General features: G+C 39.7%; 1 protein-coding gene and 1 pseudogene across 1 annotated transcript; one reads left to right on the top strand and one right to left on the bottom strand.

Annotated features, from left to right (window-relative positions):
- The first annotated feature begins 2,730 nt into the window (after nucleotides 1-2,730).
- LOC120059923 (protein FAM177A1-like) lies at nucleotides 2,731-5,857 on the top strand. Its single transcript, XM_039009001.1, has 5 exons — nucleotides 2,731-2,837; nucleotides 3,312-3,488; nucleotides 3,593-3,659; nucleotides 3,794-3,891; nucleotides 4,015-5,857. Exons 1-5 carry the CDS (start codon nucleotides 2,823-2,825, stop codon nucleotides 4,201-4,203), a joined length of 546 nt encoding a protein of 181 aa, XP_038864929.1. The 5' UTR covers nucleotides 2,731-2,822; the 3' UTR covers nucleotides 4,204-5,857.
- A 4,315-nt stretch (nucleotides 5,858-10,172) lies between these two features.
- Nucleotides 10,173-14,245, bottom strand: LOC120060039 (annotated as a pseudogene).
- Between the last annotated feature and the right edge of the window lie 58 nt (nucleotides 14,246-14,303).

Genomic DNA, 14,303 nt, shown 5'->3' with positions numbered 1-14,303 from the left:
GTAGAAATGGAACATAAGTCACATAAAATAAAGGTGGTGGTGGCAGCTGCAGAGAAGTACTTAGGATTGTGGGGTTGTACTGCAGAAGATTTGCAGGGGGTGTTCTGTCCTCCCAGACCATTGGCCTAGAGTAGGATTAAATAGTGGAATGGGGTGGTGAGTTTTTTAGTGAGGGTTAATAGTTGGCAGGGTAATGTTCCATTTTCCCAATTTTGTATTACCGGAAGTTAATGTAGGTAGGGCATGACTGGCCTCACACTCCAGTACAGTAGGTGGCAGTGTATTCCCGTAAAAGTTGGTTGCGATCCGCCAACCCAATACCGAAGAAGAATGGACAAAAGTAGTGGTGAAGAATGGAATGAAAAATAAGTGTCGATAATTGTAGGGGATGATAGTATATCAGACAAGGATTCGTTTCTTGTTGGGATGCGATTTTTTGAAAAGGGTGATTATCTGGGAAATCAGTTTGGCGTCTCGAAGACGGTAAATTGTAGCCTGTCAGTCTGTTTTTTTTAATGATGTCACATATTTTTTTAACGATGTCACCTTTTGTTACGTTACAGGCTTATTCTAAAAATGTATTAAAATGTTTTCTCATCTATCTACACACAATACCCCATAATGACAAAGCAAAAACCGAAAAACCTTATTTACATACTGTAAGTAGTCAGACGCTTTACGATGAGACTCAAAATTGAGCTCAGGTGCATCCTGTTTCCATTGATCATCCTTGAGATGTTTTTACAACTTGGGAGTCCACCTGTGCTAAATTCAATTGACTGGACATGATTTGGAACGGCACACACCTGTCTATATATTGTCCCACAGTTGACTGCATGTCAGAGCAAAAACCAAGCCATGAGGTCGAAGGAATTGTCCGTAGAGCGCCGAGACAGGATAGTGTCGAGGCACAGATGTGAGGAAGGGTACCAAAACATTTCTGCAGCATTGAAGGTCCCCAAGAACACAGTGGCCTCCATCATTCTTACATGGAAGAAGTTTTGAACCACCAAGAGTCTTCCTAGAGCTGGCCGCTTGGCCAAACTGAGCAATCGGGGGAGAAGGTCCTTGGTCAGGGATGTGACCAAGAACCCGGTGGTCACTCTAACAAAGCTACAGAGTTCCTCTGTGGAGATGGGAGAACCTTCCAGGACAACCATCTCTGCAGCACTCCACCAATCAGGCCTTTATGGTAGATTGGCCAGACGGAAGCCACTCCTCAGTAAAAAGCACATTACAGCCTGCTTGGAATTTGCCAAAAGGCACTTTTTATATTCACACATTCAACAGACATTCGCCAAAAGTAAAAATCAATAACTAACTCATTGTCACAGAAACATAAAAATAGATATAGTTTATTCTATACATTTCTAGCATACTTTTACAACCTTTGTGTTGAAAAAATAAATCTAGTTTTGATGGAAATACATAACATCTATAAAATGCCATTTTAAACAGTATAAATCAATAATTAATTCACAGTTTGTCACAGAATCATCAAATTAGGTATGGTTTATTCTATAAATTTCTAGTATACTTTTACAACCTTTGCCTTGAGTAAACATTCCAGTTCTGATTTGATAGAAATACATAAAATCTATAAAATGCCATTTAAAGAAGTATAAATCAATAACTAATTCACCGTTTGTCACAGAAACATCAAACTAGGTATTATTTTTCTATAAATGTCTAGGATACTTTTACAACCTTTGTTTTAGGGGAAAATTCCAGGTTTTCATTTTATAGAAATACATAAAATATATTTACATATTTCTATAAAATCAAAACTGGAATTTGTATTCAAAACAAAGGTTGTAAAAGTATGCAAGACGTTTATAGAATAAATCATATCTAGTTTGATGATTATGTGACAAACGATTAATTAGTTATTGATTTTAACATTTGTAAATGGCCTTTGGCGAATGTCTGTTGAATGTTCGAATGTGTGAATATAAAACCAACTTTACCTCGGTTCTTTAGTGACCATAGAGTTGGGACACCCATTTAAAGTCCCATCTTCAATTTTATTGAGGAACATTCCATTGTTAGTTAGTACTTTAACATTATCAAAATGAAATGAATGTTGTAAAAGTGTATGGTATAAATTACAGCAGCGTTTCTTAAAGAATGGGTCGCAGCGGACCTGTTAATGGTGAGTCGCCACGTAAATGTATAATTATTTCATTAATTACTGGAATTTATTTGGCCAAGTGCAACTGCGCTCTCTGCTTAGCAGCGGTCTCTGCTCAGTTTGGCAGCTGCGCGAGTGGGAGAGGTAGAGGGAGATGCCCGTGTTCTTCGCGGTTTACCAGATATTTTTTTCTGGAGTTTTGTTGAAGATCACTCCGCGACCCACATGCTGCAGCGCTGTCGTTCATGCCACTGACTTATTATTCCCACTCGCCATCACTCACCGCTGTCACGAAATGGACTCATGCTAGCCACAAGTTCTGACTGAGCTCAATCGTCATGAAACGCAAATACAGTGATTACTTTTTGTCTCATTCATACAAACTTTGAGAAATAACGAGGAGCGCCCACAATGTGTTTTATGTGGGGAAGTGCTTAGAAATGAGTCTCTCATAACGAACAAATTAATAAAACGACACGACCAAACATCCAGGCACAACATGACGGTAAACCCAGGGAGTTCTTTCAGAACAGGGCAGAATGCTTCAGGAAACAGTGCTTCGATTTTTTGCAAGATCAGTTGTCTTGAAGAAACTGATGTTGGAAGAAGGACACTTCCGAGTTGATTTGAACGCGGCATAAGAACGGCGTCGCTGTATCTCTCTAATGTCATCATCTCTTTGTGGCAAGCTATGGACACTGAAAAGGTGTGATTATTCAAATGTTATACCTGTTCTCATGAGTTTAGCCAACAAAAAAACGACTGTGTGTTTTTTTTAGCTAGCTGGCTAGCTACTTCATTGTACTGTAACGTTAGCCTCAGCAGCTGGCTAGTAGCTATCTAGCTAGTAGGAAGCTGTCTCGAACAGGAATAAATATGTGCATTCTGTTGCCAATTCGTTCACAATTGTATATTTATACGACATGCATAGCTAGCTACCATAGTAACAGCCACTAGCACGCTTTCATTCGCTACGGTACGAATTAAACACTCACAGAAACTGCTTGAATAAACATGCTGCGTTGGAATGTTTTCATTCAAATGTGTGACAAATGTCAACAACCATAATGTAGCTGCTATTCTTTCTAGTAGTTAAATTATGATAGTAAAATTCTGTTTCTACCAGCTGTATGTAACCAAACACGTCTGGAGAATGAACTGTTGTTATGATGATTGACAGAGCTCCAATATGGTGAAGGAGTTTGAGAGTGTGGAGCTGGGAGACATGGGGATGAAGAAGCAGAAGGTGCCCCGTAGAACGATTTACTTTGCCAGTGGCGAGACCATGGCGGAATACAGCACAGATGAAGATGAGGAAGTGCAAGTTTCTATCGCTGTTAAGACCTCAGCTGACCCGGTTGGTTTCTCTGACCTTTACTCCATGACATGCACTTGAATATAATGAATAATTCCCACATTTTGTTAACTTTGTTTTCTTATTGTGTCATGTTTTTGATACAGTCCAAGTTGAATTGGGGTCCATACTTTTGGTTTCACATTTGGAGAGTGGCAACCTCCACTATTTCAGGTAAATGTGGTATTTTGTATACTACACTCTAAAGATAAACATGTATGATGAGTGACTTAAAATGTAGCCTATATAAATTGAATGTTCTGTGTGTTTTTAATACTGTGCCTCTGCCTTGTGCTTTTTACTTTCAGTTTGTGACTATCTTGGGGAGAGAATGGCCTCATTGTTCGGAATTACCTCACCCAAGTACCAGTATGCTATTGACGAGTACTACAGAATGAAAAAGGAGGTACGTTGTTGTCTTGTCTTTGTGGAAAGCATCTGTTTACAGACCTTGGAATGCTTCATTACTTCTAATTTGTTACTACTACTTTGTAATATTCCTGCTTCTCATTCATGTTGTGACTGACAGGAGGATGAGGAGGAGGAGGAGAACCGGCTGTCTGAGGAGGCAGAACGTCGTTTTGAGGAGGAGCACAACCAGGAGATCCAGCAGCCAGCCATGGAGCAGCCGGAGGGCAAAGCCTCCTTCGTCAGCTTCGAGCTGGATCAAGATCTCACACCTGATGCCAACAGATGTCCTGCCCCCATCCCCACCTAACAGTTCAATTAAATAGGTGTTTCCATTTTTCTCATTTCCCGATGTTGCCTGCTCAGCCTTTTTTTTTTGCTACAGCATAGAATTCTTATTTTTATCATATTGATTTAATGATGTATCCTCAACATTTTTTCAATGTACTTTTCTTATTTTTGCCTAAATGATTATGTTCTATGTAAGTCACGGATTAAAAAAAAAATATATATATACATTTTTTAGTTGCTGCGTTGTAAATATGCATGAACTTTTGTGTGCAATGAACATTGCTGTGCTGTGTGTCAGTGACAATGAATGAGCACACGGATGATATCTGATGCTGATTTTAACTATTTGCAGGTTAAATCAAAGACCTTAAGAAAGGTCTTTGATTTATTTTTTCAGGTACATATTGTTACATAATAAGTTAGCAGCTATTTTCAACCAGTTAGCGGCGATATAAGTTACCTTTTTCTAAAACCATTCCAGATGTGCACAATGTTATAGGAATAGTAAAGATTTATTTGAATGGAAAATTATTTATATTAATGGCCAACCATGAAAATCTATTTTCATTTCAGAATGCCCACAATTATGTTACTGTGTTACTATGAGAAGTTATGCACAGTGCTTTTCAGAGTCCATCAATTTAATGTTGTGATCTGTCCCCAGGCCTTTAATGTAATAACTTTACACGTTGCTCATTGGCATCTGTGCGAAGACTTTAGACATTACTGTTGTCCAGGGCCGTATATTAGAAATACAGTGAGCTCCAAAAGTATTGGGACAGTGATTATTTGTTGTTTTGGCTCTGTACTCCAGCACTTGGAAATTGAAATTATACAATGACTGACTTTTTGTACATGGTCCCCTAAAATGGGGGAACTAAAAGTATTGGAACAAATTCACCAATGTATTTGGTCCGATATTCCTAACACAAATTGGGCACAAAATAATCTGAAACACAAACAAAACAGCAAATGACTCCAACGAGTTTGTAGAGTCATACGCTTGATGTAATCATTGTGTGCTAAGAATATGGGACCAAATAAACTTTTGACAACTTTGAATCACAAGTGAATTTGTCACAATACTTTTGGGCCCCTAAAATGGGGGGGAGAACATGTACAAAAAGTGCTGTCATTTCTAAACGGCTCATATGGATGAAAATACCTTCAAATTAAAGCTGACAGTCTGCATCGAAAGTGCTGTAGTACATAGCCAAAACAAAACATGTGTCACTGTCCCTATCCTTTTGGAGCGCACTGTATCTCTGCTAGAGCTGAGCTTATCTGCTATTGTCCCTTCTCAGTGTACAGGGCTTGAGAGGGATGCCTAAGGTAAAGTCAAACATGATAAATTAATGTTAAAATCTGCTACTCTCTTTTGGAATGCAGTATTGTCAAGATAACTACTTTTTACCGTGTATAAGATTGCCCAAAGAGTTTGAAATGCCAAGAGACACTTTATTAAGACAGATGTTAAACAATTTATTTTCCCACCCTACTGTACTATGTACACACAAGGAAAGAAAATCTTAGAGTCCAACATACTGAAGAAAACAAATATTTTCTAATTTATTAATGTAAACCGGTTTCATTTGAAAGCTTTTTATAATAATTTGTGTAAAATACATAGTATTTTCTTTTTCTATATGAACTGTACATTAATAAACATTTAAATTACATACAACTGTCTTGCCAAGTCCACAGTAGTGTGTGTCAAGAATCTTCAACTGTAACATACAGTCCATTTGGGAAGTATTCAGACCCCTTGACTTTACCACTTTTTTTTTTTTTTTTTTACGTTAGTCTGATTCTGAAATGGATTTTTTTTAAACATTCCTCAATCTACACATAATACCCCATAATGACAAAGCAAAAACAGACCTTTAGAAATATTTACAAATATATCAAATGAAAAAAAAAAAACTTTACTCAGTACTTTGTTAAAGCACCTTTGGCAGCGATCGCAGCCTTGGGTATGACGCTACAAGCTTAGCGCACCTGTGTTTGGGGAGTTCCTCCCATTTTTCTCTGCATATCCTCTCAAGCTCTGTCAGGTTGGATGGGGATCGTCACTGCACAACTATTTTCAGGTCTCTCCAGAGATGTTAGATTGGGCTCTGGCCGGGCCACTCAAGGACATTCAGAGACTTGTCCCAAAGCCACTTCTACATTGACTCGGCTGTGTGCTTAGGGTCGTTGTCCTGTTGGAAGGTGAACCTTCGCCACTCAGAGGTCCTGAGTGCTCTGGAGCAGGTTTTCATTAAGGATCTCTATACTTTGCTCCGTTCAGCTTTCCCTCGATCCTGATTAGTCTCCCAGTCCCTGCAGCTGAAAAACTTCCCCACAGCATGATGCTGCCACCACGCTTCACCCTGGGATTGTGCCAGGTTTCCTCCAGATGTGACGCTTGGCATTCAGGCCAAAGAGTTCAATCTTGGTGCCTTTTGGCAAACTCAATGCAAGCGGTCATGTGCCTTTTACTGAGGAGTGGCTTCCATCTGGCCACTCTACCATAAAGGCCAGATTGGTTGAGTGCTGCAGAGATGGTTGTCCTTCTGGAAGGTTCTCCCATCTCCACAGAGGATCTCTGAAGCTCTGTCAGAGTGGCCATTGGGTTCTTGATCACCTCCCTGACCAAGGCCCTTCTCCCCCAATTGCTCAGTTTGGCCGGGCCGCTTGCTCTAAGAAAAGTCTTGGTGGTTCCAAACTTCTTCCACTTAAGAATGTTGGAGGGCAATGTGTTCTTGGGGAGCTTCAATGCTGTAGAAATGTACCCTTCCTCAGATCTGTGCCTCGACACAATCCTGTCTCGGCGCTCTACGGACAATTCGTTCGACCTCATGGCTTGGTTTTTGCTCTGACATACATGGTCAACTGTAAAGACAGGTGTGTGCCTTTCCAAATCATGTCCAATCAATTGAATTTACCACAGGTGGACTCCAATCAAGTTGTAGAAACATCTCAAGGATGACCAATGGAAACAGGATGCACCTGAGCTCAATTTCGAGTCAAATAGCAAAGGGTCTGAATACGTATTTTATTTTTAATACATTTGCAAAAATGTCTAAAAACCTGTTTTTGCTTTGTATTTATGGGCTATTGTGTGTAGATTGATGAGTTTATTTAATACATTTTTGAATAAGGCTGTAACGTAACAAAATGTGGAAAAAACAAGGGGTAGGAATACTTTCCGAATGCATTGTATATCCTCTTAATGTTGGTCTTGCAGTCCTTCCCAGTTTGACAGAAGATTCATGTATTGTCAAGGTCAGCGGTGTCGCTGTCATTAGCAACCAGAACTTCTGTTTTCAAAAGTTCAGAAGCCGTTGAAATCAATGAGGATGCTGGTTACTGTGTCTCATTGGGTGCTGTTCACTAGATCCTGTATGGATCCTTTGGCTTCACCATGTCAAAGATATTATCCTGAAGGCACAACATTGCAAATTGTTTTAAAATTACTTATTATTGAATTAATTATTCAAATCATTATGTAAAACATTCAAATCCCAACTAGTACAAATGAGAATGCAGGTTGGGTCTGTAAAAAGTTGTCAGGGAACCATAAGATTTAATGGCATGACACATCAGTAGCCATCTTTCCATCCAATTAGCTACAGATTTTCATGGGAATATTCTAAAATCCACATAAAGAAAATATGCACATTTTCCCACCAGCGGTGTTTCCACCAAACTGACTTGAAGAGAAACATATGTGTGTGATGATGTAGTGCACACAAACTATACTTTTTTTGCTAACGTTTTCATGTACCGAATAAAAAACTAAAGTTCAATGTGTTTCCATCGCATTTTCAGCTCTATCGATAGTTGTCACAAACAGCAAATATGACTACTCTCATCTTGGCACTTCCACTCTAGCCAACAGCTCGCAGATACTGTGCGGGTAGGCTATTCTACATGAGACTATTATGGATAAGAGCGAGAATATTTTTATTTGTCAAACGGCAGTCAAGCATCAATCATCATGTCACCAGAATATGACCCTCGATATTTATTGGAAATGAGCATCAATATTACTGTGCACTTTCACACTGTGAAGTTCATCATAATTGATTTAATCTGTAATTTAATAAACTGCATGGTTTCCATAATCGTAGTAGGAGTCAGGACCACACACGTGACTCCAAGTTTACTTCAATAGGATGGTTATTATATAAATATTTGCGCATAAAAAAAGGTTTCCACCGCTATTTCTCACATAATTAATTCCGTCGAAACAAAAAGATCCCACCATGTCGAATGAACAAATTACCTATTTTTTTTTTACGTCGGATAAATAAATAAAAATTATGACAGGTCCTATTGAAAAATTTGTTGGTAAACTTTCCAATTGTCGACAAAACAAAATACGCTAGACAAGGTGGGCTCTTTTTGTGTCGGTCAAATTATTTATACGAGAAATGTCGGTGGAAACGCTTTAAATGCGCAAATATTTATATAATAACCATCATATCGAAGTAAACTTGGGAGTCATGCGATGGCATGTTATGTGGTCCTCCCACTACGACTTTGGAAAGCATAAAGTTTATTAGACTACAGATTTTAAAAATGATGTACTTCACAGGGTGGTGATAGTGCATGGTGAAGAGATGTGATGCTCCTTTCCAAATACTGTGGGTCTTATTCTGGTGATCATCGATGCTTGGCTGCTGTTTGACAAATGCAAATATTTTCGCCCTTTGTCCATAATAATATCATCATGTAGTAGGCTACCTGCACTGTATCTGAGCTGTTGGCTAGAGCCCATGTGCCAAGACCAGAGTGGGCACATTCGCTATACAACGCAATTTTGTTGTTGTTGACAAAACCATCAGTAGAGTTAAATGCGATGGAAACCCATTTAACTTGTGTTTTCTATTTGATATCTGTGAATTTAACCCAAAAATGTGTTTTATGTGCACTATGTCATCACACACTGTCTTTTATCCGTAACATGTCAATGTGCATATTTATGCTCATTTAAAAAAATATTTGCATGAAAATCTGTCACCAATTGGATAGCTTATGGTGGGAAAATGCACAAATTGTTTTATGCGGATTGTAGAATAGGCCATTCGCATGAATATCTGTCGCCAAATGGATGGAAACCTAGCTACTAACTACATTTTCATTCACAGTTATGTGAGTAAAGTCATACAAACTTCACAGGGTGGTGAAAGTGAACAGTGATGACCTTGATGTAGAGGTCTGCACGAGACTGATTTCTTCAACCCGCACCCGCTTGCTTGCTGTCCAACTCCCACCCACTACTGCAAGAACTGGTCCCGAACCCAACCGCGGTAATTGTGATTATTTCTGTCTGTAATAATGCCCTTTTGTGGGGAAAATCTCATTCTGATTGGCTGGGCCTGGCTCCCAAGTGGGTGGGTCTATGCCTTCCCAGGCCCACCCATGGCTGTGCCCCTGCCCAGTCATGTGAAATCCATAGATTAGGGCCTAATGAATTTAAGTCAATTAACTGACTTCCTTATATGAACTGTAACTTTGTAAAATTGTTTAAAGTTGCGTTTATATTTTTGTTCAATGTAGCTAGCTTTTAGCTACTTGAAAACCGAAGCACATGTGTCTCAGTATGGAAAATGCAGCCGAGACATTCGGCCAAACAAAATGCATATGTATCTGGTGGACATCTGGCATTACTGGGCTATATCAGCCAATAGGCTAGATATAGTTTGAAGAGAGCAGAGTTTGGAGCGAGAGCAGACACTTGCACTTTCTCTTGAGCTATGTTTGATAGCCTACTTTTTAAGAGTGGGACAATTTTCAGACAGAGACAAATATGGGTGATCAATGTGTATTTCTAGGCAATGTAGTAAACTATAGCCTATTCATATTTAAGAAGTTAATTTCCTTGGAAAGATAACTGCCCCATGCTTCTCCGCCCATGCATAGGCTAGCCTACTATTTTAACCACACCTGATCTTGTACCTATCTACTGAACTTGAAGCAGCAAGAATGATGAGAGCGAACACTTGATCTTTCTCTTGAGCTACAGTCATTTTGCATATAGGATATAGCCTACCTTTTAGGAGGACAATTTGCAGGCAAAGACAATTAAATGGGTAATCAATATTTATTGAAAATAAAAAAGGTGCAATGCTCGCTCACCATGGTAGCCAATAAGCGTGTTGACCTGTCAATAGCGACCTAATTTTTGGATTGCAGCTCAACTCAAGTTAGTTGAGCGCCCTCCACTTCTTTCCATTATCAATATTAATTTACAGACACTGTAGTAAACTATAGCCTATTCATATTTAAGTTAATTTACTTATTTCATAGAGCCCCACAGTGGAGGTGTCATAATACCCATAAAACCTAGCGGTCAAACAGAGAAATGTTTCCAATCGTTTTTCCACCATTCACTTTTCCCATTGGGTATTTTAGAAAGACTTATATTAAGGGCTGTGTTTTGTGTAGGCTAACCCTGGTGTGAAGTTTTGATAACCGTGTAACAAAACTCTTGGTAGAGTTGAAAATGCGATGGAAACACATTGAACGTTAGATTTGTATTCAGTACATGAAAATTTACACGAAAAATACATTTTGTGTACTCTATCTCATGCACTGAAGTCTGTTTGGTGGAAACACACCACTGGTGGGAAAATAAAAAATTTCTTTATGCACATTTTTGTATATTCGCATGAAAATCTGTCACCAACTGGAGGGAAACCTAGCTAGCATTAAATATTGTATCAGCAAACTCAGATTAGATCTTGGGGAAACAAAAGCAGCAGCACTGAACTCCTACTGAGCACTATGAGTTATGGTTAACTCCATACAAATCCTTGACACCCACAACCTAATCCCTCCACAACATTTCTGGATGAGACTTATTTCCGGATACTTCCAGCTGATTTTACAGTAACCAGTAGAACACTTCAGTTACTTCATCCATGGTGAATATGGTAATGGGGCAAAGTCTATTTACCTTGACATCCGGGGAAGAATATCGTCTCCTGCCCATGGATTTTCATCAACTCCTGAATGGCCTGGTAGATTTTTTATTTATTTTTACATAATAGATGACAACACTTTTTATACAGTGAGCAGGATAGCAAGGTCCCGCTGTCTGCTGTCTCCATTGACTTCTATTATCTCTGGCCCAATGTGGCATGTTCTGTCAGATGTCCATCTCACCCGGAAGAAGTAATTGAGAGCGAAGACATTGAGGTAGCCCTTGTTCCCCATGTCCAGCAGCTTGAAGATGTACTGCAGCGCTGCAGGCTTCTTCCTGTTCTCCAGAGCCAGAACAAGTCCACGTGCGTCTTATAGTCCTGGGAGAGATACACACAGAGTCAAGACCAGATTTAGTATTAAATCAGGTCCTATGTTTCCCCTATATTTGTGGCGGCTGCTATATCGTTGCCACCACACCAAAAAATGTATACAAATAAATAATAATAATTTTAAAGGTAAGAGTGACAAGTTACACATCTTCCTCAGATTCTCATGATTGTCTGAGAAATCTCCAAGGTAACTAGCTAGCTAGCTTGTAATCCTGGAAGTGTAGCCAACCCTATTAATAGATGTACTGTATGTAATAGTTGTTAGCTAAAATACAGTAATGTTACGCTAGCAAAAACATTTTTGGAGTTAATATAGAATTGGCTATGATGTCATTGAGATCAAGACATAAAATTAAACTGTCCTCAATTTTGAGATGAGTTTCAAAGGAAGAGAACATAATTTCATTTTCATGAATTTGAGTAGAATGATCTTTAAAAAAGTTAGCGGAAGTGACCTTCTCACAGTAGTTTAACAAAAAAAAACTCCCAAGGGAAGACCCCATGCAGATAAGGTTTTTACAATTTCTCCGTCGTAGGTGAGGCACTCCCGGTACACGCAGTCCAGAAAGACACTGGTCAGAGTGCCAGTGCCGTAGCGAGACAGCTCCTCCTTACTGAGCATGCCGTTGTGGTCCTTGTCCAGATTCAGGTATTGACCTGCAAGAGGAAACAGATGATCGACCATCTTACCAAGACAGAACAAAGACATCTAGAGTACCTTTTTTTATTTTAACATTCAGGTATTACCGGCTTCAGATTAGTCCGATGTCTATTAGGCAAAATGTTGAAATCAAATAGCTGCTGCTTACAATAAACTCGAAGAGCAGAGGGTGCAGAGAACCAGTTGGATTCCTGGCTCTTCTTGGAAAGCTCCTCATCTCTTAGCTTAAGTAGATCATCCAAAAAAACTGCAGGCCAAGATGTTTTGAATCTTAATTTTCCCTGGAAATTAACATAAATAAATGGAGCAAGATGTTTGTTTGTAAGAGTGGGCACAGGCAAACAAGTTGTAGGCATGATCAATCATCGGAATCTTACAGATAGGAATTCAAAACCTCAGCGTCTCTTATACATGTATAAGTCTGCACATTTGACTAGTGTTTCTGGTTAGTTATCTAACCAATCCGTAAAGAATCCAGGAAGAAGAAGAACTTGCGGACAGCGGTGCAGACATAGAAGGAATAGAAGGACGTCTCCAGGCCATCCAGCTGAGGGAGTGTTAGCACAAAACAGGGCCTCCCGGGTGGCGCAGTGGTCTAAGACCAGGTTGCTAGCTGTGCCACCAGAGACTCTGGGTTCGAGCCCTAGCTCTGTCGCAGCCGGACGCGACCGGGAGGTCCATGGGGCGACGCACAATTGGCCTAGCGTCGTCCGGGTTAGGGAGGGTCTGGCCGGTAGGGATATCCTTGTCTCATCACGCACTAGCGACTCCTGTGGCGGGCCGGGCGCAGTGCGCGCTGACCAGGTCGCTAGGTGTACGGTGTTTCCTCCGACACATTGGTGCGCCTGGCTTCCAGGTTGGATGCGCGCTGTGTTAAGAAGCAGTGCGGCTTGTTTGGGTTGTTTCTCGGAGGACGCATGGCTCTCGACCTTCGTCTCTCCCGAGCCCGTACGGGAGTTGTAGCAATGAGACAAGACAGTAACTACTAACAATTGGATACCACGAAATTGGGGAGAATTAGGGGATCAATTTTTAAAATTGAAAAAAATAAAATAAAATAAAAAGTGGTGGCTCCAAAATGACTAATATGCAGAGTACTCACTTGCACTTTACTCCTGCTTTGTCTCCAAACTTCAGAAAACAGTCATAGCTTATAATTGCCTCTTCTCCTGTCATGGGTGACACTTGGTCCAGCAGAAACCAAAGGATCTATATAACAGAAAGAAGATTTAGGTCAAATAATTAGGTTTGATTACTTGAATAGACTTATGCACTTTTCTGGTGCTTGTAAAGCTTTCTATTTTAATAAACATGTGTTTGATTCTGCCAGATGTTAGTCTCACCTGTAACTCCTCATTTGTTCAGAAGCTCCAGGCTCTTCCTCTGCAGAAAGATGGCTCTGGACTCCTCTCGCAGTTTCTGTCAGAGAACTTCATCCTCTGCAGGAAGCTATATGGGTCACAAAGATAAAAGACTTCATTAAACATGACACACGTCAATAATATCATAATTATTGTAGGCTATAAAGCTGTTAAAAATGGTTGATTAGTTAAAATGTTTAGTTAGAATGTTAGAGATTGTCAGAAAATGCAATTGCTTGCCCTGTAGTAGAAGCGTGGAATGTTCTTGTAGTTCTCTGTGCTGCTTCCTCCCCTCCACTCGGTGTAGTATTTAGTGAAGAGTATTGTCTCGTCTACTTTCTTCTCCTCAGTCCTCTCATGTGAACAGAAATTGATAAGTCAACGTAACATGAAGGTTCAATCATTGAAATACGTGGGTAGATGGCTAGTGTGGCTACCGGTAGTTAGTTATCTAGCTGGATAGCTACTTCTTACTCAAAAATAAAGAAGTAACGTTAACTAGCTATTCAGGTTTCTATTAAATTTGCCTAGCTAGCTACTTAAATAAACACAACCAATATATGGATGCAGCAAACCATTCATGGAGGATGCCAATCTTCTTTTCAAAAGCTCTTTCCACACTACCTTATCGTTTGACATTTTACTTCTGTTTATTCGTAATAACAGGAAAACTACCTAACCAAAGTTATGATAACTTCTAACTCCAGCGTCTCTAAAATTTCTAAACAATCGTAGCTCGCTTGGGATTGGTCGGCTATCGACGTGAACTCTGAACTGCAATGTCACATGATTG

Source organism: Salvelinus namaycush, chromosome 15 (assembly GCF_016432855.1).
Source record: "Salvelinus namaycush isolate Seneca chromosome 15, SaNama_1.0, whole genome shotgun sequence".
Taxonomy (NCBI): Eukaryota; Metazoa; Chordata; class Actinopteri; order Salmoniformes; family Salmonidae; genus Salvelinus; species Salvelinus namaycush.
Note: the sequence above shows the minus strand (reverse complement) of the source record. Positions and strands in the feature narration are given on the sequence as shown.